Source organism: Peromyscus eremicus, chromosome 7 (genome assembly GCF_949786415.1).
Source record: "Peromyscus eremicus chromosome 7, PerEre_H2_v1, whole genome shotgun sequence".
Taxonomy (NCBI): Eukaryota; Metazoa; Chordata; class Mammalia; order Rodentia; family Cricetidae; genus Peromyscus; species Peromyscus eremicus.
Window position 1 is genome coordinate 117,399,375 of NC_081422.1, and position 27,861 is coordinate 117,427,235.

Genomic DNA, 27,861 nt, shown 5'->3' on the forward strand with positions numbered 1-27,861 from the left:
CACGAAGCAGTATACAAAGGCATAGTTAGAAGCAGTCTTATTTGTAAGTAATACTCATCTATTGTCCTGGAACAGGAAGGGGACCTAATGACAGTGCTATCTAAAATCTGCCTTCAGAACATACTGATGCTCCTCTCACCTGTTTCCTGTGGGAGATCACAGCTATGAACATGCAGAACAAGTAACATTTTGTATTGAAATGACCTCAGGTCACTTTGGTGAAGTGTTTTGAAGAGGTTTCAAAGCAGAAAGCTGCCACTGAGCACTCGGGTCACTTCTGACCATTATAACCACGCATTTTATAACTAGTAAGATGTTTTAAATAGCCAGCCAGAGTAAACAGGGAAGAGAGTCTTGATATGGCTGTTTGGGGCAGACAAGGGGGTGTTTGATATTTTGGGCTACATCACTGATGCAATATTAAAGTTCTAAGGATTTGGATGTTTTTAGGTGAGCATGGGAAATTGTTTTTCTGTTGTCTCGATTTCCCTTAGTTATATAATTAGTATTTTCTAAAGTGTTGTTTCTGAAACCTTCTAAGGACAGAAGCAGAAACACGTAAGAAATAAAGCAGAATTTTTCACCATTCAACCTGCACAGTTAGAATATGTCATATTTTAGAGTTCTCTTTTTTTGTTATTGTTTTTTGTTTTTCTAGACAAGGTTTCTTCATGTAACAGCCCTGGCTGTCCTGGAACTCACTTTATAGACTAGATTGGCCTTGAACTCACAGGGATCCACCTGCCTCTGCCTCCCAAGTGCTAGGATTAAAGGCGTGTGCCACCAGCACCCAGCCTGGAGTACTCTTTGGACTGTCACTGAGTCACGCTAAGCTGGACATTGAAAATTTGGTGAATGACCATCATCTTCCCCCTGTGACTGTAAAGACTTGTTGATACTGTTTGCCCTGCACCTCAGTCCACTGACATTCATTCACTTGACTTGGTGCTTCCTGTCACAACTCAGTTGGAAATGACACAGCTTTGCACTATACTGTGGAACTTTAGACATGTCTCTGGACCTTAAGCCACTCCTCTGGAACTGTTTTGCAGAAGAGCTAGCTTACTTAACCTTCTTGTGTGACCCTTCACGGGTGGATCATGTCCAGCATTCTCCATGAGAGAGGTGTCAGCACCAGGAGACATTGGGCAAATTTGGGAGATATTTTGTTTGTCCCTGCTGAAGAAGTAGTCTGGGAAGGGGCCAGGATGGTGTAGAATGCTCCCTGTACTACTGTGCTCAGAATAATCCATCATGTCAGCAGTACCACATTCGGAACCCTGTCCCACAGAACCACCAAAGCCTGCTTCTGTGACAGCTGAAGACAGAACAGCAGGTTTCCCCACTCTGAGTGAGTGGTTTTCTTGTGTCCCACCTCATTTCCTTAAGAATATATGCGGGTTGAAGAATAAATGCCTGTTCAGAATGTTCTTCTGATCTCAGGGACATAGCTTTCAGTGTCCAGACTTGGGGGATTTTTTTAGGGTGTTAAAATGCTAGTGAAGTCAGCACTGCTTCCCAACAGGAAGCCACTGAGGAGATTCAAGAGGCTCCCCTCACACCTGTAATGTAAAGTTTCAGTAGCATATATGGTAGATTTTTAGGCTTGCAACTATGTTTTTAAGAATCAGAAAAAGCCGAGAAAAAGACCTACAGGAAATAACCCCAGCATGGCGAACAGCTGTGCTGGTGTCAGGCTCTCTGAGGCCGTGTCCCATTGCCCTGTGTGGTGGGGCTTCCTGGCTTCTCTTCAAGAAGCTAAGACCATGCATCAGTGCTTGCCTCATTCTTTGCTTTGAGCACTTAAGAGGAGATGATGTTTTGTGTTTTTTTTTTTTCCCTCTGAACAGGAATCCCCAGCACCAGCTCAGAAGACACCAGGATAGCCCAAACCCTGGGCCTGCCCTACTCCAATGTCATTGAAATTTCATCAGATGGCACAGAGAGACTGAGCAGATCTGCTGAGGTTGGTGCCCCCAGCCTGTGCCTGAGAATTAACTTGTGAATCAAGACCATGAGATTGGTGTGAAGACATGCTCTTACAGTCATAGCGCAGCCTGCCCTTTCATTCTCTTACCCCAGCAGCCTTGTAGCCTTGCTTGGTTTCTCAGAACAAAAAACGATTCTTCAACACCTAGAAGTTTCTTAGCTTGAAATCTAGTCCAACCCTAGAACAACTTCATTTGAGAATTTTGCTTGAGAATGATATTTCCAAAAGAATCTTTGGCTTCTTGGAGAGGTGACTGGTGCTGACTCTTCTTCCTGGGGAAGATGATGCCTCGTTCCAGATTATCTGTTGTTTCCACCCAAAGTTTAACTCAATTACAGAAAGGAATAAATGCTGAGTTGTGTTGGCTTAGTCAAGGTTATCTCTTGTTTGATTTGGTACATTTGGCAGGATGCGAACCCCACCAGTGCTGAACTGAACCAGAAAGTGTGGTGGAAGAGGCAGTTTTGGGGTAGGAGGCTAAAGTGGGAAGTGGCTTAGGTGAGTCTCAGACTTGAGCACATATATCAGCATCGTGCTGGCCTTGTTAAAACACTGACTAGCAATACATTTTCAGAGATCCTGACTCTTCCCAAGAGTTCTGTTTCCAGCAAATTTGCATGGTGCTGCTGCTGGTCCAGTGACCACTGTTGAGAATCACTGGCTTTTTTTTTTTTTTTTTTTAGCCTTGCTGCTAAAAGTCTGGTTTCTAGATCAGTGACTCAGGTACCAACGTTAACACGAGATCCCTGAGTGATTTGTATGCACATTAAAACTTGAGGGCACTGGTTTAGAGGGTTCATTTTTAAACTTGGCTACACAGTGGAAACACTAGGAAAGTGTTTTCAGATATTAGTGCTTGACAGAAGAGTGTGGTGATGCATACCTATAATCCTAACATTTGGGAAGTAAGGCAGGAAGGTTAGGAGTTCAAGTCTATCCTGGCTACATAGAGTTTGAAACCAGCCTAGGCTATGTGCGACACTGTCTCAAGAAACAAAACAAATAAAATAACAATCTGATGGTTGAGTCTCAATCCAGATATTTCAACCTAATGACCAATGATAGTGAGGACATGAGTAGTAGACATCAGGAGTAGTTATAGTTGCCCAGGAGATTTGAACATAAAGCCCTAATCTGGGAACTGCTGGCTCAGCATGTCAGTCCCACACCTGGCCAATGATGAATCACTGGAGAAGCATCTACTGGTTGTCCCCCCTGATTCTGGTTCTGGTCCTATTATACCTAAATATCCAAGTGTTTCAGGTTTGGGACCACTTAGCTATAAGGTTGTTCTGTATTTCTGTCTTCCCCTCTGTTTCTATCTGTCTGTCTATCTTAAGGTTTCTATTGCTGTGAAGAGACACCATGACCACTGCAACTCTTATAAAGGAAAACGTTTAATTGAGGTGGCAGCTTACAGTTTCAGAGGTTCAGTCCATTATCATCATGGCAGAGAGCATGGCAGCCTGTAGGCAGTCATGGTTCTGGTAGCATCTTGATCAGAAGGCAACAAGAAGTGGACTGTGACACTGAGCAAAAAGAGACCTCAAAGCTGTCTCCATAGTGATACACTTTCTCCAACAAGACCACACCTCCCAATAGTGCCACTCCCTATGAGCTTATGGGGGCCAATTACATTCAAACTACCACACTGTCTTATTATTTTGTCTATATGTCTATCTATCTATCTATCTATCTATCTATCTATCTATCTATCTATCTATCTATGTATCTATCTCTATCTATCTTTCTATCTATCTATCTATCTATTTATCTATCTATCATCTATCTATCATACATCTACAAGAGAATAATGACCAGCCTTCCCCCTTTAAAAAGAGACAGTGCCTAACTTCATGTTTGTATCTCCAAACATAAATCATGTTCTAAGATATTAATGCCTTTTTTTCTTGGCCCTCATTTGTGCAGCCTACAGGAGGTACGGCAGAGCCAAGCCTGGGTGGTTACAAGGGATCCCCAGCCCTAGGAAGTGAGGAAGGGGATATCTATGGCCAAAATGAGGCTGTCTCTCTGGGGCCCAGAGAAACCCCCATTCCTCTGGATGGGACCCCGAGCATTAGTTATCCTCTTTGTCTGCTTTCAGATAGCTACAGGTAGTCTTTGAGTCATCTCTTAGCTCTTTGCTGAATACTCAGCCAAATTTTGTCAGCGAGGGGTGGAGAAGAATGGTGGTGCAAAGCTGTTTTCCCTCATGAACTTCTGGAGCAGAGCACAGTGGTACATGAAAAGATAAACTTTAAAGAGAGCATGTCATGCTTTGTATCACAACTACATGATGTCAACAGTACAGACTAGGGAATCTCTCCCCTAGAGCATAGCCACCGCTTTACAATAAACTCTTTGAGAAAACTCTTCATATCAGCAGTAGGAGAGGTTACTTTGTCCCGTCCAGCAGGTCAGGTTATTCGAGGGTCTCGAGGAGGGAACCACCTGAAAGCCAATGGGGGCGAGAGAAGAAGGAGACCAGGCGCATAAAGAAAGACAGAGTCAGTCTGAGTCGCGTCAAGGTCTCGTTTATTGGCAGGATGTTGCAGCTTATAAGCAGGATTTCAGGCAGGGAGGGGGAGCAGGGAGAGTGGAAATATTTTCTTGAGAAGAAGTCAGGGTGGTCAGGGTAGGGTGTTTCTTTGGTCCCAGGCTTCTGCAGCTGGCCGATTACAGTTTATGCCAAGTGGTTTATCTAAATGTAAATTTGGTGGTTAGGCCAAGGACGCCCTGTTTTTGCAAGACTCCACGAAGCAGAAAACTCAAGACACAACAGTCCTGGGTCAAACAGTCCTGGGTCAGTCTCCAACAGGTAAACATGGCTGGACTCTCTTTCCATGACATGTCTTGTGACCGTGAGCTCCTTAAGAACATGAGCAGATTACATTTATCTTTGTGTCTCTTGATGCCTGGCATACGACAGAACTGATCCCAGGTGCCCACATTCTGAATGTTAGTCTTATGGCTCACTTGATCCAATTAGTTTGGCCTCTGGAGAGCATCTGTGAAGAGAGAACTCTACCTTTGAACTAGTAATGTTCAGCTCTGTTGTCTATGAAATGGGAGTATTTAAATACAGAGAATGATTTGTCTCTTCAAGCTGAGGCAAATAGTGCCCCTTGCTTGCCTTAAGATATAACACTAAATTTTTATTCTCTAAGAAGAAAGAATCACTGAAATGCATATCGTACAGCTCTTCACTGGTAGTTAGACACTGATAGTGATTCTCTCTTCAGGTATTACAGGGCATGGCAGAATGGGAGGGCCACAGAACCGGGACCAGCTGCCCACCAGAGTGGGCACAGTGCCCATGGCCAACTTTGCTTCTCAAGGCTATTGGAAATATTTTAATACCTTCAAAATTTGGAGGTAGAGCTGGAGAAATGGCTCAACCGTTAAGAATACTGTTCTTCCAGGTGAATCAGGTTCAATACCCAGCACCCACATGACAGCTCACAACCATCTGTAACTCTGGTTCCAGGATCTGTCACCCTTCTTCTGACCTCCATAGGCACCAGGCACAAATGTGATGCACAGACATACATGAAGATAAGTACTGGAAGGACAGAAATGCATCCAGGGCTCAGGGGAGTCCTGATGTGGCCCTGCCCAGAACCAGACCCTTATGAGAGTCACACGTTGATGCAGTGGTTACAGGGTGCTGAGCAGGGGCAGAGATTTTCTTACAGTTGTCTCTCGTCTCTTCCAGTTCACAGGTATGACCCGGCAGGATGCCTTTCTAGTCCTGACTGAGAAAGCCCGTAGGATGAGAGTGGGTGGAGACGTGACGAGTGATAAACTGAAAGACTGGCTGATCTCCAGGCAGCGCTACTGGGGCACACCGATCCCCATGGTCCACTGCCCAGCCTGTGGCCCAGTGCCTGTGCCGCTGGAAGACCTGCCTGTGACTTTGCCCAGCATCACATCTTTCACTGGCAGAGGAGGCTCCCCACTGGCCTCAGCTTTGGAGTGGGTGAACTGTCCCTGCCCAAGGTGAGGAGCCAGAGCCAGCACCCTGAGGTATCTAGGACACCCTCCTCTCACTGGGTGCTAAATGTTGCCTTCTTTACGGGCCTAAAGGGAATATCAAAGGTGTTTTGGAACCTTTGAGACAACAGTCTAGAACCTGGCCTAACCACTGTAGCGGGCCCTGAAACACTGAGCCAATGGAGGGAAGACCATAGGTTTTCATTATATTGCACTGTCTGTCATTTCTATTCCACAGACCTTCCTTAAAGTAAGAAAGGGTGTTTCTCTCCTGCCGTGTTCCCAGTACAGAGCCTCTGACAGCCATGGAGGTCTTAGTACCAATCATGGAGTACAGGAAAGACAGCCTGTGTGTTCATTCTTTACTTTGCTGAAACATATCAGCTTTCTTTCCTTTCTCCTCATTTTGTTTTTGTTTTTTGTTTTTTCTGAGCTGAGGACCGAACCCAGGGCTTTGTGCTTGCTAGGCAAGTGCTCTACCACTGAGCTAAATCTCCAACATAATCTTTTTCCTCATTTTGAAGTAGGATTGGGTTTTTCTAAGATCAGTAGAGTGCTTCTAGTGTGATTTTTGTGATGCTGTTATCAGCTGACTAAACAATAATAACAGACAGCAAGCCATGTTTTTCCTCTTTCCCTTTGTGAAGGAGTGCTCACGTTCAGTACAGCATTGTGGCCTTGTGTGTTAATATGGCTTCTTAACAGGACCACAGAATTTCTGAAGGGCAAAGCCCAGGCCTCAGAGTTGACCTTACTCTGAGTGAATTTGATGAGCATCCAGGGCTGTGAGCAACCAAGCAGGACAGCACAGAGATATAGACAGTAACATTGGGACCAGCAGCTGAGGCTTCTTTATATATTTACTTTTGAGTTCTAAGGCCTTGGACCTGTTTCTTTGAAACCTCACTACTTTCCTGCGCCATAGGGTTTGGGGTAGTCTGTCTCATAATTCCGTGGTGTTCTGGGAACCTGATGAGATAGCATCTGTGATACCTTTGGCCTAGTTCTACTGCACCCAGACCAACCTGGTGACCTTGTGCCCATCATCTGCCCAAGCACCTCTTCCTTATCAATGCGGGCTTGGTATCAGTGATAACATCTAGTTGTCTTCAAGCCCAAGGAGACATTAATTGAAGTGAGCATGATGAATGCCAGCAAGATGTGATTGCTTCTGGGTAGTGGGCCTCTTTTTTCCTTAGCGTTTTCACAGGTTGGGCAAGGAAGAGAAGGTGCCTTTCTCTTGCAGTTACTTCCCAAACTATTGTCTGTGGTCAAAAAAAGATGCAATCCAAATAAAGACCTGGCTTTACTTTAGAGAATCACTGTGGCGTTGGCACCCCTCTCTGGGGACACACAGGATTCCCTAGGAACTTCTCTGACAACTTCTGCCCTGAGGGACCCCACCATACCCAGGCCTCCTGATAAAAGTGCAGTTGAGGCCCGGATTGATCATCTCACCTGAGGTGGAGGTGGGAGGGCTGATTCCTTCTATAATATTCATAAAGCCAGTGTGGACTACTTAACAAATATGGGATGTAAAACACAACCCTTCTTTTCATTTTTAAATTGAAAATAGACTCAAGCTCTTGTGTGCTTAGTGAATGGAAGGTTCCTCTGTTCCTCTTGGAGACTCCAACCCTCTTCTCCTAGCTCTCCTAGAGCACCCTCACTCAAACTTATGCTGCTTGAAGTGAAATATTAGGAGACCCAACACCTCAGAAGGACAGCTGGTGGGAAACTGCACTGAAATCTAGAAAAAAAACAATTGATAAATTTCTTTTCTCAGGTGCAAGAGATCAGCTAGGAGAGAGACGGACACCATGGACACCTTTGTGGACTCTGCGTGGTACTACTTCAGATACACTGACCCTCACAACACTCATAGGTAATGTCCCTACTGTGTGACAGATAGCACTTTGCATCCTCCACGAAGCAAAACCAAGATGGAATTAGATATGCAGGGGAGGTGCTAGGGACATGCCTGAGATGATAGAGAGAGGAGCTAAGCTGGCAGAGAGAATACCCACATCGTATATATGTGTAGCTGGTACCCAGAGACAGTAGAAGGAGGAGAATTCAGAGGAGCCCTGGACCACAGCAAAGCTCCAGATGCTTCAGTAAGTCCTGTGGAAAGAATGCCCAGTATACATGTCCATTTAGAACACAGCCCTTGTACTGATGCCCTCTTTTTCTTCTCTTAGAAGTGACTGGATACCAAGGGCTGGACCAGAGTAGTTTGTTCCATAGACACAGTGGTGGATATTGTTGGTCATCTGTGTACCTCATGCCAGGCTCTTAGCTTGGGGAATCTTAGGGACAGAGCCTTTGCCTAGCATGGAAAAGTCTGGGGGTTCCATCCCTAATACCAGAGGTGAAGGCTTTTTTAAAGTATGTTAAGTTGTTATTTATTTAGATTTCTTAGCCTAGTAAATTTCAACTATAATACAGATTGAAAAAACAGCTAAAGGAAGAAGATGTGAACACCCTGCACTTATGGGACTGATGGGATGCCTAGTCATGGACTGCAGGAAGACAGGGCAAAGTATTGAGGAGAGCTAAACAGCTTAGTCTCTTACCATACATGATCAATAAATCTCCTAAACTAGAAATCAATAACAAATACAAACATTTTTAAATAATTAAAGTAAAAGTAGAACCCGAGAAACAAGAATTCAGAGCCAGCCAGGGCTGCACAAGACCCTTTGTCAAAAAAAAAAAAGTGACTAGACTGGCCAGATGTGGTGATGTCTGTAGGAGGAAGTTTCTGTCCCACCAGAAGCTCCCAAATAACCACACCAAGGCTTATATTAATTGGAAATGCTCGGCCAATAGCTCAGGCTTGTTACTAGCTCTTTTTTTTTTTTTTTTTTTTTTTTTCCTGAGGCAGGATTTCTTCATGTAGTTTTGGTGCCTGTCCTGGATCTCGCTCTGTAGACCAGGCTGGCCTCGAACTCACAGAGATCCGCCTGGCTTTGCCTCCTGAGTGCTGGGATTAAAGGCGTGTGCCACCGCCACCCAGCTACTAGCTAACTCTTACATTAATGTTAACCTATATCTCTTATCTATGCTTTGCCACATGAGTTGGTACCTTTTGTCAGTGTGCCCACCTTGCTTCTCTCTGTGTTTACTGGTGACTCCTCTCACTCTTCCCTTCTTCCTCCCAGCATTCTCAGTTTGGCTCTCCCACCTAACCTTATCCTGTTCAGCTATTGGCCAGTCAACTTCTTTATTAAACCAATCTGCTGTGGATATCTGTATGCTATGAATGTGTTGCTCTGATTGGTTAATAAATAAAACACTGATTGGCCAGTAGCCAGGCAGGAAGTATAGGCAGGACAAAGGGAGAGGAAAATTCTGGGAAGTGGAAGGCTGAGTCAGGAGATGCTGCCAGCCACCACCATGAGAAGCATGATGTAAAGTACCAGTAAGCCACAAGCCATGTGGCAAGGTATAGATTTATAGAAATGGGTTAATTTAAGATATAAGAACTAAATAACAAGAAGCCTGAGCCATTAGGCCAAACAGTTTAAATAATTTAAGTGTCTGTGTGTTTATTTGGGTCTGAGTGGCTGCAGGCCCTGGCGGGATTGGAGATAATTCCAGCTACACCAATCACAGTAACATATATCCACATAGTGTAAAGGAATATTCCACAGATATCTTTAATCCCAGTACTCAGGAGACAGAGACAGATGGATATCTATGAGTTCAAGGTCATTCTGTTCTACATAGTGAGTTCCAGGCCTCTAGCTGCTACACAGTGAGACCCTGACTTTAAATTAAAAAGTGCCAAGTTTCAGGCTTGGGGTTCAGGGAGAACTGAGGCTAAGACCATTCTTTTTCATGATATACTTTCAAGTGCTGTTTGATTTTTCAGCTCTGTTTGTTTCTTTGATGAGGCAGAAACAAAGAAAAAAGAGCAGTAAGTAACCAAGCAAAGCTGGAATGGGAGCTAACGGAAACTATTCCAGAACCAGGAAAACCTTGGCAGGTTGCTCTTGAGCATGGTAGAAATATCCTGGAACTGTATTGTCCACATATGAAGGGCTTCCATTCTGGGCGTGGTGGTACATGCCTGTAGTTCCAGCACCGGAGGTTGAGGCAGGGGGGGTGTAAATTCAGGGGATCTTGTTCTACAGAATGGCATCTTGTGTTGAAAACAGGCAAAGAAAGTACTCCCTATCTAGACTAGCAGCAGAGTGGCATATTTCTGTTTAGACAAATGCTCAAGCCACATTCTGAATAGCAGAGTTATGGCTCTATGATTTGTGTTCATTTCAGAAATGAGTGGGATCCTGAGTAAATGGAAGGATACAAGGAGACTGGGAACTTCAGAGCAGCTCCGTGTGAGCCATAGAGGAGTGTAAAGGAGGCTTTCCCTTTCCTGCTGCTTCCCAGCTGTCCTGAGCCCTGCATGGCTCCTCTGTGAACAGCACAGGGCTTCACATCTCTCCTGGCATGCTGTGTCTAGTCAGCAGAGAGGTGTCCAAGATAGAACGTAAACTGAGCATTTAACCTCATTTATCCCAAACTTGTTTGTGAGATAAATACCAAACTCAACTCTGGCTTTACTGTTGCGTGAAACAGCAGTTGAATTTATTTACTTACTTTTAATTTTTTTAATTTGAGACAGGGCTTCACTGTGTAGCCTTGGATGTCCTGGAACTTACTATGTAGACCAGGCTGGTCTTGAACTTGGAGATCAGCCTGCCTCTCTTTTCCAAGTTTTGGGGTTAAAGGTCTATGCCCAGCAGTGTTCAATTTCTTTAAGAAATCACTGTAATTGGAGGTTTATTTATTTGTTTGTTTGGTGATTTGGGTGGCTTTGTTTTGCTTTTTTCTTATTTTTAATTTTATGAGATGCTGACACAGTAGTAACTGCAAAAGTGCCCTGTGCTGACCTGCCACCTGCAGTCTCTGTCCAGTCTCAGAACTAGCCAGCCAAGAGCATGCTAGGGGAAAAGTACTTTCCGCCACTGGGGAGAAAACGCTGAAATTTTGAAACCAGGGATCACAGATCCTCCAAAGCAAAAGTTCCTGATAAGTATTGGATCTCTGGTTATTGCCAATGCAGTAAGCCAGTGAAATAAGCCAAATCTAACCAAATTAATAAGACCAGATTTAATAAACAGAGCAAAGCAGTTCTCAGATGACCCTTGGAAAGGCAGGAGAGAAATCACGTGGCAGGGCTGGCGACCAGGTCTTAAATATCCTGTCGTTATGGTCTTGAGCATCCCCCGGGGGAGGAGCTGACCCTTGGCAGGCTTTCTGAGGGGCAGGGTTTGGAATGGGAGGAGTGAGACCAGATTGGAGATTCCCAACAGTTCCCTCAGTTGACTTCAAACAAAGGGTTGCCTTGGGAACAGAGAGGTCTGTTCCTAGCCACAATGGCTCTTTCCCAAGGCAGCAGCCAGCAAATAGAAGACCTGGGGAGTCCTTCCCCTCTGTGTACCTTAGGAGTAGGAGGAAGCTTGACCTTTGGTAAAACCCTGTTGGTCAAGAAGTAGTAGATGGGGAAGTTACTGGGATATTTTGACAGACCCCATATTAGTTTCATTCCTTCAGTAAACCATATTTGAACTCTTGCTGGCTATTTCAAAACACTTTTAAAAATAAGACTGAATTTCTGTTTTAGAATGACATTAACTACCATGCTAGTTTCTATTATAAATGCTACTATTGCCCTCTATTGGTGAGAGTTAAAAAAATTTCTATTGTCTAGTCATAATAAAAATTAAAGCTAACTATTCAAATAAGCATCCCATGGAGATGTCTTGTTGCTGGTATCTTTTTCTTTTGTTCTTGTTTTATTACAAAAATTACTGGTTTGTTTTGTTTGTTTGTTTGTTTGTTGGGTTGGTTTTGGTTTTTGGTTTTTTGAGACAGGGTTTCTCTGAATAACGCTGGCTGTCCTGGAACTCACTATGTAGACCAGGCTGGCCTTGAACTCGGAGATCCGACTGCCTCTGCCTCTGAGTACTGGGATTAAAGGTGTGCGCCACCATCATTACTACCGGCTCAAAAATTACATCTTTATTACATTTATTTTATTTATTGTGTGTGTGTGAATGTGCATGTGCCACGAGCCATGCATAGAGGTAAGTGGATGACTTGTAGAGCCAGTCAACACTGGTTCTTTTCTCACTTATTGTGTATGTTTTTCTCTTATTAAAAGAAAGTCACTGTTTTTTCTGACATTAATTCTTTTCAAGGCATATGCAGATTACAATAGGTCTAATTTATGCAGTTGTGGCAAATAAGGTTTTTAAATGCCCATTTATTTTTCTCCTAGTCCTTTCAGCCCAGCACTGGCAGACTTCTGGATGCCTGTGGATTTGTACATCGGAGGAAAAGAGCATGCTGTCATGCACTTGTTCTATGCAAGATTTTTTAGTCATTTTTGCCATGATCAAAAGATGGTAAAGCACAGGTGAGCATTTGTTTCTGTTTTTTTTTTAACCTTCTTTTTAATTATTCTTTGTGTCTTTCACATCATGCATCTTGATCCCATTCATGTCCTGTCCTATGTATCTGCCCTCTGCCCTTGCAGCCCCCCTCCCCAATAAAATTTAAGAGAAAAAAAGAAAAGGAAAAAAAATCTCATCATGGAAGCTGTAGTTTGACATAGTGAGTAAATGCAGTAAACCCTTTTGTCCATATATCTTTACTTGTAAATGTTCATTGCAAAGATTCATTGATTGGTTTGAGGCCTTTGGTTTCTGCTACACTATTGATGCTGGACCCTCACTGGAACTCCTCTTAGTTATCCTGCTGTTGCCCTGTGTTGTGGAGATCCTGCAGCTTTGGGTCTGCAGGACTGGTCACTTCACATGCTCCAGCAGATTACAGATGGGGTGGACAATGGGGTGGGCCAACTTATAACCCTGGTTCTGGGCCTGGTAGCGGCAGGGTTGGTCAGCCTGTCAGCTCTCCCTTGTCCTCACCACCAGGGTGAGCTCTCCTGCATTGCCCTGGCATGTTCACCCCTTACAGTGATAAGTGAGGGGTGGGGCCAGTTCTCCTGCCTTCATGCCCTTAGGGTTAGCTCTCTCACACCTACATCAGCAAGGCCAGCTCTACTGTGTTGCCCAGAGTAGGGGCCATTGTCCCGAGTGCTGCAAGCAGATGAGGGGCAGGGTTAGCTCTCCTGCTTATGACCTCAGGGTCAGCTCTCCCACCTGCCTCGGGTTGATGGGAGGTGGGGGGGTGGGCAGGACCACGGACATCTCTCTCCCGCCCATGCCACCACATAACAGGTGAATAATAGGACAGCTCTTCTGTGCTCACAATATTGGCGCTGGCTTGCCCACACCTCTGCCAATGGGGCTGGCTCTATTGTGCTGCCCATGCAAGGTGCAGGGCCTGCACAAGTAAACATTTGTAGTACTTTGCAAAAGAATTCTGTTCACAAGCAGTGACTGGAAACAGGTATCTGTTTTGAATCAAGGTAAATAAATATGTGTGTAAAAAAAATTCTGCTTTTCAGATATACTTTAGAAGCCATTGTAGGCCTTTACAATATGAGGTCATTTATACAACAAACCTCTTAATCATTTGTGTTAGGTTTCAAATCTGGGACAAATGGCTGATGTGCCTCTTTAACATATCAAAGTGGACCTTGCTGCATGTTCTTCCTGCAGTCCCTCAGTCCCTGCCTGTTACAGAGTCCTCCTGGCTGGCATACCATCCCCGCCCCCACCACCCCACCCCACACACTCCTCAGCCCAGGGAGCTGGGCTGCTCTTCCCTATATAATCTGACCATTTTGGTTACCCATTCTCTTTTTGTACCTTTGGGCCTCCTAGCTCCTGCATCTGGTTTATTCCTCGCCACACCCCCATGGGACAACTCAGTCTGATAATGTCTACTCTGGCCTCTCACAAATGTCTCGGCCCCTGGCTGTGCTCTCCCACCTATCTATAACAAACTTTCTCCCCCACCATACCAGGAACAGTCATGTTCCTTTCCTTTTTTATTTCCTTTTTTCATTCAGTTTGGTGTGGAATGTTTTGGGCTTACATGAAATCCAGCTTTCAGTGCATCTGATTTTTACTTGTGAATGACAGAGGAGTGTTGTGATGTTATATGGCTTTTTGTAGTATCTCACAGATTTGTCACTCTGTAAATGGTGCTTCTAAGCTTGGCTGGATCCTTTCCTAACGTCACCCTGATACTTGTGTATCAGAGCAGAAGATAGCATTGTAAATCCATTGATTTTTTTTTTTCCTGTTGGCCTATAATGTTCCTCATAACATTCAAAAGATGTATGAAAGGGTGGCATACTTTTGTAATCCTAGAACTCAGGAGGCAAAGGCAGGAGGATGACTACAAGCTTGAGGCCAGCCAAGGCTGTATAGTGAATTTTAGGTCATATAGAGAAACTATCTCAAAGATATATGTGCATGCTTTTCCTCCATGGAATATGTTGAATATATTATTACAATACATTTGGGAATCTGAAGCAAGAAGATCATGATTTGAGGCCAGCTTGGGCTACATAGAAAGACCCTTTCTCTAAGGACCAAAAAATAAAAAGTAAAATGGACATCCATGCTTCCAAGGTCAGCATGGGAAGTAAAATGTTATATTACTGATATACCGAGGTGTACACAAGATGCCCCTTGCCAGTCATATTACCCTTTTCCCACCACCCCTCCCCCAGATAACTTCTGTTGAACATTTTTGATTACTTATTTTCTTAACAAATGTATCACTTCTGACATTATTGCATTTATTATTGTTGTATGTATGTATGATTGTGGGGGGGATGCTTGTGTCACAGCATGCATGCAAAGGTCAAATGACAACTCTGTGGAATCAGTTCTCTCTTTCCACCTTTAGGTCATGAGGCTTGTATGAAAAGCACCTTTATCTACAGAGCCATCTCACTGCCCAATTTCACTTCTCTGTGTGTTTTAAAACAACACACATGGTTTGACTCTTCTGCATTTGACCCTTCAGTGATTAGAATTATATTACACATATTCTATGATATTTTCCTCACCCAGCGTGTTTTGAGGTTCAGCATGGTTGATACATGGAACTACCTTTTTGTTTCATTGCTGAGTGGCATTCCATTGTATGGACTGGAATTTCCATTGCAGAACTTGGGTGATATAGCCATGGCTGCACAGTAGCTCTCCACCTTTGAAAAATTTTCTTGTGAATCCTTTTTCGTTGTATATATTGCAAGTATTTCCTTATCCGTGGCTTATCTTTTACTTATGGCATCTTTCAATGAGCAGAAATCCTTAATCTAATATAATAAAACTTAATACTTGGGGTTGAAGATGGAGTTCAGTGGTAGAGTACTTGCTTAGTATGTACTTGACCCTGGATTCAATCCCCAACACCACAATAAAATAAAATAAAAGTTAATCTTCCCCTTGTGACTATTGTTTCTCATACCTCCATTTCATCATTGAGCAACTTGGACCTCTTTCCACTGATCTTTGGTGTCCTCACCATAAGTCACTGTATTACATCCACTAGGGTCTGCTGGTGGGATCTCTATTCATCTATTGGTGGCTTGCTGTAAGTTGTCACGATCCCTAGATAGAGATCCCTACCCTGGTCATAGAATCTGTACTCCATACATTAGTGGCTTGCTTTCTGTTGTGCTGGTTAGTTATTTACAGCCTTTGTTATTTTAATATACAAATCTTGATGTCCTTTGAGGAAAGTCCTCTTCTTTGTCCTTCTTCTTCAGGAGAATTTGTCTTTTATCACACCCTTGTTTTTCTTTATCAGTTTTGGACTCGGCCTGTCAAATTTCAGGGCTGGGCATGTTTTTTGGTATTGCACTGGAACTGTGTTTGCCAATGCCTTTCCTCATCATCCCTCCTGCCATCTCTAATCTTAACATCTGATATAATCTTCTTGCCTGAAATGTATCCTTTGGTATGTCTTTTTGTTTCCTTTATTGATGGTCCATGTATTTGTTCTTTTCTCTAAAAGTTCATTTCAACTTCATATTTTCAAACATCTTTTTACTTATCATACTGAAAATTAAACTCAGAGCTTCATGTGCACTAAACATTGAACTATAATGAGCTCCTTTTTTAGCCCTAAACATCATCTATAGACGACTCCTCCTTAACACAGGGCTCTGAGCTAGCACTGGCCCTCAGCCTCAGCTGATTTTCCTTGTTGCAATGGGCCGGATGTAGTGGTGCGTGCCTATAATCCCAGCACACTGAAAGCAGAAGCAGGTGGATTTCTGTGAGGTTGAGGCCAGCCTGGTCTATATAGTGAGTTCTAGCCCAGCCAGGGTTACATAGTAAGATGGGAGTCTGGTCTACAAACATGTCATGGTTCCCTTTGAGTGACATCTCTCTGTTTGCTATGAACACACCCTCATTGTCTTTGGCATTTTGAAGTTCATTTGCTTTCTGTAGGTATGGACTTCTTTATTCTGATTTGGAATTGGGTCTTCTTAATGGTCTCTTCTTCATCCCATCTATAATGATTTAAGTGGTGGAAGGCATCTTGGCAATTGAACCCAAGGAACACCACAAAGTCACACCATGCAACAGATCTCATGTGAGAGGTTTATTGGCGGGGGTGGGAGTATGCAGAGGCTGCCTCTGAGTAAAGGTGGAAGGGAAGAGGGTGGGGAGAGAAGGCACTTGCTTTTTATAAGGGGATATAGTACATGTGCATAGGGAGGATATGTGACTCGTGGTGACAACAGAAATGTGCCTGTTAGGACATTGATTTACACTCTCCTGTGCATGCTGCTAGCATGGCCATCCTGTTGAATATTCATTAGCAGTACAGGAAGTGTACATCTCCCTTCCTGTCCCCCACCTTCCATCGTTTCCTGGGCTTTTGTTTCTTTTCATATTCCAAAACAAAAAATATTTGCTTCCTTTTTTGTTTGTTTGCTTGCTTGTTTTTGTTTTTCAAGACAGGGTTTCTCCATGTAGTTTTGGTACCTGTCCTAGATCTTGCTCTGTAGACCGGGCTGGCCTTGAACTCACAGAGATCCACCTGGCTCTGCCTCCCCAGTGCTGGGATTAAAGGCATGTGCCACTGCCGCCTGGCTTATATGTGTGTTTTAATGGTCTGTTTTTGCGGGGAGGAGAAAGGTTGGCTATGTTTAAACTTACTGTGTAATAGAAGATGACCTTGAACTAATCCTCTTGCCTTCATCTCTCAAATGCTGGGATTACAGGCATGTACCACTGTGCCCAGCTTGGCCACTCATTTATAAATATTACATATTTACATGTGTCTTTTGCTTTTTTGATTTAATGGAATATTTTGATGTTTTTCCCCATCAGAGCATACTTATTTCCCATTCAAAAAAGAATTTCTGTATAGTGTATCAATTATTAAAGCACTCACTTATTTTTCTAATTTATTATTATTTTTTAAAAGAGTGATGCTTTATTTCTTAGCAGGATAGGGGAGTTTATCTTTGTTTTGTTTTGATTTTGTTCGTTTGTTTGTTTTTTTCGAGACAGGGTTTCTCTGTGTAGCCCTGACTATCCTGGAATTCATTCTGTAGAATAGGTTGATGTTGTTCATATCTTAGATGGTCTTTTAATTAAAAAAAAAACCCGGAGCCACATATCAGGGTGAAAGCTGAAAGATCAGAGAAGCAGAACAGCCAGCCACTAGCTCTTATCTCTACGAAATCCTCAGTCTAAGGAGAGCGAGTTCCTGTTTCCTCACGCCTTATGTACCTTTCTCTGCCCTGCCATATTACTTCCTGGGATTAAAGGTGTGTGTCACCACTGCCTGGTTCTGTTTCTTTCATGTAGCCCAGTGTGGCCTTGAACTCACAGAGAACCAGATGGATCTCTGCCTCCTGGGTGATAGAATTAAAAGTGTGTGCCACCACTGCCTGACCTCTATGTCTAATTTAGTGGTTGGCTCTGTCCTCTGATCCCTAGGCAAGCTTTATTGGGGTACACAGTGTATCACCACAGGTTGGCCTTGAACTCAGAGATCCATCTGCCTCTGCCTCCCAAGTGCTGGGATTAAGGGCATGCGCCACCATGCCCTGCAAGGGAGAATGTGTTTTAAGGATCAGTCAGTCCAAACACTGAAATCTTGGGTCAACAGCTATATATGTATTTTCTTTGTTTTCCTAATTTTTTAACTGAGAGTGGTGGCACATGGCAGCACTTGGGACAGAGGCAGGTGAATCTCTGAGTTCTAGGCCATCCAGTGCTGCATAGTGAGAACCTATTTAAAATGCTTTTATTACATTTGGTTAGTTTATGTGTGCACACATGGGTGGGTGTGTGCTTGCTGCAGTGTATATGTGGAGCTCAGAAGACGACTTGCAGGTGTTGGTTCTCTTCTTTCACCATGTGGGTCCCAGTGATTGAATTTGCTACCTCAGGCTTGGTGGCAAGTGTCTTTACTTACTGAGCCATCTTGTCTATCCCTATTTTAAAATCTTTGATAGATAAAAATGTATGACTTAGGCACAAGCTACTACTTGGAGGGCAAAGGCAGGAGGATTAGCCATGTCTCAAACAAAAGATTATGTATCTATAACTTTCAGATTATCTGTAAAGCAGACAGAAATTAAGCTTCATTAGAATGAGGTGCTGGAAGCTACGCCCTTAACCCACTCTGCCAGCTCTAGAGTTAGAGCTCTACTGTACAAAAAACTACGCTGGATGTAATTGAGTGCTGAAACTGTCTTTCTGCTCCTTACCCCAGAGACCTTGATGTGTGAAAAAAACTAACCTGCATCAGAAAGACACTGAACGTATTGATGTCACTGGGCCCCATCAGATAATTAGTTAAAATGCTTGTGGTTTCGGTTATGTAACTCAGTCTACTTTGCATTTTGTATCTGTGAAAACAGATTTGCCAGATGTAAATTGTGTCCTGCTACTGTCACAGTCTCATGGAAATTTCGTGTATGTGTATGTGTTTTTATTTTATTTATTTATTTTAAAAACTGACCATCTGGCCCAGGCCAGCCTGGAACTCTTATTCATCCTCTCTCAGGGCTGGGATTATTTATAGGTATAACCAACCCAGGTTTTTGCAGTGATTATATAATAATAATGTTGTTATTATTATAATTAATTAATTAATTAATTAATTAATTTTTTTGAGACAGGGTTTCTCTGTGTATACAGCCCTGGCTGTCCTGGAACTCGCTTTGTAGACCAGGCTGGCCTGGAACTCACAGAGATCCACCTGCCTCTGCCTACCAAGTACTGGGATTAAAGTCATGCACTATCACAGCCTGGCCATAATAATTTTTAAAAGCCATCATTTACAGTATGTAGTCTGAAAAAGGGAGACCCAGGGAGGCTTCTGGTAATTCTGGGTGAGGCTGGCCTCAACTTGGTTTCTTTATTGTTCTGCATAAGCAGCCACCTGGCTCAGTCAGGGGAGTGGGCAGCTGTCTGTCCAGGTCTTCAGTTTTCATAGAAATGATAACTATTGTAGCCTGTCAATCTATGCTTGGAGTTCCTGAGCTTGCTTCTCTCTTCCTTCTTTCTGTCCTTTAGAGGTAGGACAAAGGTGGCCCTCAATGCCCAGCAGATATCAGTTGTTCTAATTTCTGAATTAGTGGAGGAGCCTGGACTAACCTGGAAATGGTGAAGATCCCAGCACTTGTCTTCCTGCTTACACAGACTATGCTTCAGTGTAGATAAAAATAATCTGCCCAGGGGTGCAGTTGAAGTGGTCAGGAGAAGGCGGAGGCAGAAGAATCAGAGCCTTTCAGGTAGAGAGGTCCAACATGGTGGCCAGTTATGACAGCCTTCACTGGCAATATAGAGTTTCAGATTTTCACTTTACAAAAGTCTTTTCTGTGCAGTCACTGAGATTAATGAACAATGCAGTTGCTTACACTGGTTTGTCCCTGAGTACCATCTGTTGGGCAAGTGAGTGAATGAACATATGGAGATACTATGCTAGTTGTGAATCTGAGTAATGAACTTGGTGATGTGCTGTGATCTCCAACAAGACTGGGTTCCAAGTCCAGCAGCATCACTTATCTCTGTGTCCCTTGTACCTTCTGTCACTTAGTGCCCCTGCCTTATGGTATTGGTGCTTATTTATGAGCATGTCTTAAGTGGCCTGTTGGACTGTAAGCACGCCAGTTCATTGCAGACTGCTCTGCCCAGTCATCCTGCAAATAGTATTGAATGAATAAGTAAGTGAATCCCCTATGAAGGCAGACGTGACCTCCCTCAGCCAGGAGAATGAGGTCCAGATTCTTTCATCCCTGAGCAGCCTTCCCTAGAGTCCTGTAAGAGCAGGAGGGTGGCAAGGATCCCTGGGCCTGGGAAGGGCCTTCCTCTGTGACATCCCTGTGAGCATGCAGGTACTCCTGCTGACCTGTGCTCCAATGTGAAATAGATACCTCCCAGCAGACCCCCCTACACAACCATGGCACCCAGTGCCTCCCCTTAGTCCTCCTCTCGCTTTCTTTATCTTTCGCCTCCACTGTGCCTCACCCTGCCATGTTGTCCCTACCTCTGCTGCTGGGAAGTTTCTTCATTCATTGAAACAAGCTTAATGTAGTTCAAACCCATTAATATTATTCAGTACTTATTGTGAGCTAGGCACCAAAGGTGTCTTCAAGGACTTTCTTGCTGCTCCTTGGAGGAAGGCAATTGGCAGCCCAGTCACTGGCCTGAACACAAAATAGTATTTCCTGTCCACCACTTACAGTTACTGGTACCATATAACACAGTGACCACGAGAAAGCTGAGGAGGCTAACAGGCATCCCAAGGGTGCTGGCTCTGTAGTGGGGCTGGAAGTACCAGTTTGGGGAACAATGTTGATAAGGAAGTAGAAGTATGTTGTCTGGGCAACTCTTGGAAGGAACAGAAGAAGGGAGAGAGGACATTCTTGATGGCCCAGAAAGCAATTGGATGGGATTTAGAAGAAGGCACTCTAAACATGGCCACATTCTTTTCCTTCCTTATACTTGGGAGGGGTCTGGTACAGTTTGGGTCAGTGGTGGCAAACAAACTAGCTGTCCACCATTACACCCCAGTGCCCAGTTCTGCACCAGGCCATAGAAGGCACCCAATAAATGCATGTTGAATGGATAGATGATACACTTACCATAATAACTCTGAATCTTCTAGTACAACTGTACTTGTACTTAGATTAAATTTAGTGTCTGTTCTCATTTCTGAATTAGTGGGGGAGCCTGCACAAACCTGGAAATAGCAAAGATCCCAGCACTTGTCTTCCTCCTTACTCCTCGTATGCTTCAGTGCAGATGAAAATAATCTGCCCCCAGGGTTACAATTGAAGGGGCCAGGAAAAGGCTGAGGCAGAAGAATCAGGGCCTTTCAGGCACAGAGGCCCAACCCACCTTCCTGCTCTTAGAAGGCACCACAAGGATGCAGGAGTCTCTCACTCTCCTGGCTGAAGTAGGCCATATCTGCATTTATGGGAGAGTCACGTTGATTTGATTCGGATTTGCATGTGTGATTGGTGCAGAGAAATCTATAGAAGTACTGCTGAGGCTTGGGAGCCTGGGAGACCATAGCCAGGCCATTGGCATTCATGCCATTTTTTTTTTTAATTTTATGTATTTAAGTATTTTGCCTGCATGTATGTCTGTTCACCATAATGTACAGTGCCCTCGAGACCAGAAGAGGGCATTAGATCCCCTGGAACTGGAGTTAAAGACAGTGAGGTGCTGTATGGGTGCCAGGAATTGAACCTGGGTCCTCTGGAAGGGCAAACAGTGTTAATTGCTGAGCCATCTTCTCCAGCTCCCATGCCTTTCCCATGCCAAATTTTATCATCCCTATGCTAAATTGTCTGAGACAGTGCCTGATGCACTAGAAGCTAGAGTCTAGATGGACTTCAGAGGTAATTGGGACACATTCATTCAGAGCCTTGGTCCTGGAACACTCCTGTTCTACAGGACACCTGCCAATTATGGGGAAAGGGCCAGTGTGGACACCCTGGAGCCCTCATTCAGAAACTCTTTGAAGTAGTTTTGAAACAGAAAAGTAAATGATTCTGCTAGTAGTCAAGCTAGTCAGGTGGCAGTGGAGACAGAGTGCCTGGAGGTGGGGCCACACTAGGTGCTGTTTCATGTCTGTTTGCATAGGTGTCTGTGTCATGAAGATTCATCAAATTGTACCCACCCAGGACTAGTGTACAATGTGAGTGCTAATTGTCATTTTGACAGTTTGCTTTAAACAGAGAGAGGATAGGGGAAGAGAGACAGTGAGAGCGAGAGGCCTAAGGAGAGACACAGAGAGAGGAGAGGGAGTGAGAGAGAGGAGTTTTAAAAGATGAAGTAGAGGAGTACAGTCTTAAGCTCGCTGGTGAGTTACAATTCTACACATTCCCAGAAGGTGGCAGTGGTGGGCCACTTGATTATATAGGAAAACAAAAAAACAAAACCCCAGTAATAATAATAAATAACAAGATCCCAACTCCCTACCTTTAAGAATTTTTTTCCTTTCAGAAACAGTCATGCTGTATAGCCTAGGCTGGCCTCAAACTCAGGACTGTCCTGTCTCAGCCTTCTGAGTAGCTGGGGTTGCAGGTATGCAGCCAAATGCCCAGTTCCCTGAGTCTCTTTCTTTTTTCTTTCTTTCTTTCTTTCTTTCTTTCTTTCTTTCTTTCTTTCTTTCTTTCTCTCTCTCTCTCTCCCCCTCTCCCTCTCTCCCTCCCTCCCTCCCTCCCTTCCTTCCTTCTTTCTCTCTCTCTTTCTTTCTTTTTCTTTCTCTCTCTCTCTTTTTCTTTCTCTCTCTCTCCCTCCCTCCATCCCTCCCTCTCTCTCTCTCCCTTCCTTCCTTCCTTCCTTCCTTCCTTCCTTCTTTCTTTCTTTCTCTCTCTCTCCTCTCTCTCTCCTCTCTCTCTCTCTCTCTCTCTTTCTTTTTTTCTTTGAGACGGGGTTTCTCTGTGTAGCACTGGCTGTCTTGGAACTTGCTCTGTAGACCAGGCTGGCCTTGAACTCAGAGAGATCCACCTGCCTCTCTCTGCTTTCCGAGTGCTGGGATTAAAACTATGTGCCACCACTGCCTGGCCTGGTCCCTTTTGTCTTAATGCTACTGATTTTAATCACTCTAGACATGTTTTTGGGGTGCTGGGTGTAAATCCATGGCTTTGTGTGTGGTAAGCATGTTTTGTACCACTGAGCCACACTTCCACATGCCTGAGCTTCATTCTTTCTTTCTTTCTTTTTTTTTTTTTTCCTGTTTGTTTGTTTGTTTTGAGACAAGGTTTCTGTGTAGCCTGGCTGTCCTGGAACTCACTCTGTACACCAGAGTGGCCTCAAAGTCACAGAGCTCTGCCTACTTCTGCCTCCCTGGTGCTGGGATTAAAGATGTGTGCCACCATGCTCAGCTCCTGAGTTTCTCTTAAGTGTGACTAAAACCAGTGCCTGGTGTGAGAGAAGAGTGGGAAAACCTCATGCCCGTTGAAGGGGTGCTGGCACCTGAGACGGGAACAGAACACTGAATAAGCACAAGGTAAACTTGGCCTAATGACATGCAGTTGGGTGTCCTCAGATCACCAGCTCCCTGGAGGCACCTCTTGGTGCTGAGAACAGTGCCCCTGCTTTGTAGGGTACTACCTCAATTTGCTGTTGGTTTTAAATGTATCTGTGTCCATCTTTTCCCTGCTCAGCAAGAAGTGACTGGGCTGGTTGGTTCTTGTCAACTTGACACAAACCTTGATATATCTGGCAAGAGGGGACCTTTTTTCTTTTTTTAAGATTTATTTAATGTGCATCGGTGTTTTGCCTATATGTATGTATGTCTGACCGAGTAGGATCCCCTGGAACTGGAGTTACAGACAGTTGTGAGCTGGCATGTGAATGCTGGGAATTGAATCAGGATCCTTTGGAAGAACAGCCAGGGCTCTTAACCACTGAGCCATATCTCTGGCCCTGGAAGAGAGAATCTTAATTGATAAAATACCTCTGTAAGATTGGTCCATAGGCAAGTAAATAGGGCATTTTTTGAGTAATGATTGATGTGGAAGGTTGCTTTTGGCTACAGTGTTTTATCACAGCAATAAGAAGCTAACTAAGGCCGGGCAGTGATGGTGCACGCCTTTAATCCCAGCACTTGGTAGGCAGAGCCAGGTAGATCTCTGTGAGTTTGAGGCCAGCCTGGTCTACAGAGCGAGATCCAGAACAGGCACCAAAACTACATGGAGAAACCCTATCTCGATAAAGAAGCTAAGATAATACCTGTTTACCTCTCTAGTTGACAGTGTGAACTTAGGAGAGTGGAGGGGGGCTAAAAATGAGGCAAACTAAAGTCTCATGCAATATCCAACTTTCTTCAGATCATCAGACCATTTATACCTAGAAGGTTAAGAAGAGTCACCTGAATAAAGTGTACTATCACAAGGACAAGGTGCATGTGGCAAAAATACTTTTTTCTACAGAGGCTGTGGTAGTTTGAATGTAATTGTCCCCATAATCTCATAGGGAGTGACACTATTAGGAGGTATGGCTTTGTTGGAGTGTGTATGGCCTTGTTGGAGGAAGTATGTCACTGTGGAGGTGGGCTTTGAGGTGTTCTATGCTCAGGACAGACACCTCCCAGTGTTTGAGTTGACTCCCTTTTGCCTGCAAGATGTAGGACTCTTCTCCTCCAGTACCACGTCTGCCTACATGCCGCCATGCTCCCCACCATGATGATAATGGACTGAATCTCTGAACTGTAAGCTGCCACCTCAATTAAATGTTTTTCTTTATAAGAGTTTCCATGGACATGTGTCTCTTCACAGCAATAAAAACCCTAACTAAGACCGAGACATATGAATAACAACAACTGAAGTAAACTCACTCCTATCCACTACACCTGGGAGAAGCATGAAAGCACATTCCAAGAACAATTCTGTGTTTTTCTAAGAGTTTTCTCCAAGCACTCAGAATTCTCCTCACACAGCTCCATCCTGGACTGTGTTCCAACAAGTAGCCATGCATTTTTTCCCCTCTGTTTTAAATCTTCCCATGATTATTTTGTAATTAGCTTAAAGTGTAAGTGCACCAAAAGTTTGCTGGAAGGCAAGGATGGCTCAGGGGCTGAGAAGCAGTGCGTGTTCAGTCCCTCCATCTTCTGTCCCACTGTCCATCCCACCATCCCTCTGGGCACTCACATCTTTGTCCATGAGATGAATCTTTTAAAGCAGGCTACCATCCGCTGGGCTCAGTACCCCAGGAGCAGAGAAAAGAGTAAGAGACTGGTCCTTACTATAAGGGGCTAAAGCAGAGGATGGGTGTTCTCTGTGTATAATCACACAATAGGCTAACCACGTGCTTTCAGTGAGGTATACTAGATGCTGTGGATACAAAAGAATCTAAAGCCAACCGGGCTGCATGAGTTTGAGTCTAGCCTGGGATGCAGGGTGAGACCCTTTCTCAGAAAGCAAACAGATTGGTTGGAGAGATGGCTTAGTGGTTAAGAGCACTGGTTGCTTATGCAGAGGACCTGGGTTTGATTCCCAGCACCCACCTCATGGCTTACAATCACCTGTGACTCAGTTCCAGGGAATCCGTTGCCCTCTTCTAATCTCCCTGGGCACCAGGCATGCATGTGGTACATATACATACATGTAGCCAAAACCTTCGCACACAAAAACAAAATAAATAAATTTTAAAAGGGTTTTAAACTGCTGTGCGGCAGTGGCACATGCCTTTAATCCCAGCACTTGGGAGGCAGAGCCAGGTGGATCTTTGTGAATTCGAGGCTAGCCTGGTCTACAGAGCAAGATCCAGGAAAGGCACCAAAACTATACAGAGAAACCCTGTCTCGAAAAAACAAAAACAAGATAAAAAAAAAAAGTTTTAAACCAAACAGACAAAAATTTATTAAGATATATTTTTGAGCTTGATCACTTTTGTGCACACATAGAGGAATCTTCTATTTTGACACAATAGCATGTTCATTTGGCTCTGTGACATCAACTAATACACTCATTTGCTGAATGGGGCCTCACAAAACATGATACTCAGCATTTCTATTTGAATGTTAACTGTACTGGATTTTTTTCTACCTTTGTAAATGGGCCACATCTCTCACCATCGTTTGCGGATACCCCTGTGCGTGCGCACAACACACACACACACACACACACACACACACTCATACACTCATCAAAAAGTTTTAGAACAGGAAAGTGGGCTGCATCTCAGGCAGAGCGTGTATTTAGCATTTGAACCTTGAGATTGTGGTGCAGTAAGGGATTGACACACACAAAAGTCAGGAATCTTTTGTTTCTGGCCCTCATCTCTCTCAGTCTCTTGGCAGCCTGGTCTGCCCTCTTGAATCTACTAGAAAACATACTCCTTGTAATTGCCCACCCACAACTGTTAGACAGGGACCTTTGTGGGACTTATTGGGATCACTACTCACCTAAATCAGATTCCCTTGAACTGAGTCACAGAATGTAAAGGATTCTATGGGATTAACCTGCAAGTCTAACAGGTCTGTAGCTTGTTGGGCCCCTTTAGATTGCTGGATTTCTGATTCCCTGAGTAAAGACTCCCCCACCTATCCCCTCCATATTAGTGAACTTGCACTCCAGAACTGGGATGTTAGAAGGCATGAACAACATCTTGCTGTCCAGAGCATCATTAGATACTTAGATGGGATAGTGTCTGGAATTACTTGCTAAAATGCATCAAAATAGAATTGGGCAGATTCTTACAAAACAAATTGAAATAGGAAAGAAAAAAGAATTGAATGGTTCTTAAGAATAAACTGTTGTGGTGAATATGGTGGTGCATGTCTTTAATCTCAGTATCCAGGGGGAAGAGGCAGACAGATCTCTGTGAGTTCAACACCAGTCTACTATACATAGAGAGTTCAAGTCCAGCCAGTGCTTCATAGTGAGACTTTGCCAGAAAAGGTGTGTGTGTGAGGACAAGGCTGGAGCAATGGATGGCTCGCAGTTAGAGCCCTGGCTGCTCCTCTGGAGGACCCACCATGCCTGCCTGCCTGCCACCATGTCCCCCACTGTGATGTCGTGGACTCTGACCCTCTAGAATCATGAGCCCCAAATTAAATGCTTTCTTTTATAAGTTGTTTTGGTCATGTTGTTTTGTCATGGTAATAGAAAAGTAACTAGGACACATCAGCCATTGATAGCTGCCTCTGCAGAGTGAAATGGGCCAGAAAGAAGAGTGTCTTTTTTTGTTTTTGTTTTTGTTTTTCGAGACAGGGTTTCTCTGTGTAGTTTTGGTGTCTTTCCTGGATCTTGCTTATAGATCAGGCTGACCTCGAACTCACAGAGATTTACCTGCCTCTGCCTCCCGAGTGCTGGGACTAAAGGCGTGCGCCACCACCACCCAGCTCAGAAGAACAGTGTCTTAGTTAGGGATTTTATTGCTGTGAAGAGACACCATGACCATAAAGGAAAACATCTAGTTGAGACTGGCTTACAGTTTCAGAGGTTTAGTCCATTATTGTCATGATGTGAAGCATGGTGACATGTAGGTAGACATGGTGCTGGAGAAGGAACTGAGAGTTCTACTGTAGTCAGACTTTCTTTTGGGCCACCAGCTCACAAAAACGACATGGAGACTTGTAATTATGAAAGCTCAGCCTTAGCTTATGCTTGTTCCTAACTAGTTCTTATAACTTAAATTAACCCATATCTATTCATCTACGCATTGCCACGTGGCTGGTGGCTTTTACCTCTCCTCCTGCATGCCTTGCTCTCTCTCTCCATCCGGCTAGTGACTCCTCATTTCTTTTTCCCAGAAGTCTCTGTCCCCAGAAGTCCCACCTAACCTCTTCCTGCCTAGCTAATGGCTACTCAGCTCTTTATTAAGCCAGTCACAGTGACACATCTTCACACAGTGTAAGGGAATATTCCACAACATTCTACACCTGGATTGGAGGACAGCAGAAAGTGAAAATGAATCACTGGCCTAGCATGAGCTTCTGAAACCTGA

The 27,861-nt window shown here is 44.0% G+C and overlaps 1 protein-coding gene across 2 annotated transcripts in view; it reads left to right on the plus strand.

Moving 5' to 3' along the window:
* Nucleotides 1-27,861, plus strand: part of Lars2 (leucyl-tRNA synthetase 2, mitochondrial) — a 111,091-nt gene that overhangs the window by 70,767 nt on the left and 12,463 nt on the right. For both annotated transcript variants that reach the window (XM_059269005.1, XM_059269007.1), the window contains 4 exons: nt 1,851-1,966; nt 5,706-5,989; nt 7,770-7,868; nt 12,276-12,413. In XM_059269005.1, coding sequence (XP_059124988.1) covers nt 1,851-1,966; nt 5,706-5,989; nt 7,770-7,868; nt 12,276-12,413 — 637 coding nt within the window. The remainder of the gene's footprint in view (nt 1-1,850; nt 1,967-5,705; nt 5,990-7,769; nt 7,869-12,275; nt 12,414-27,861) is intronic.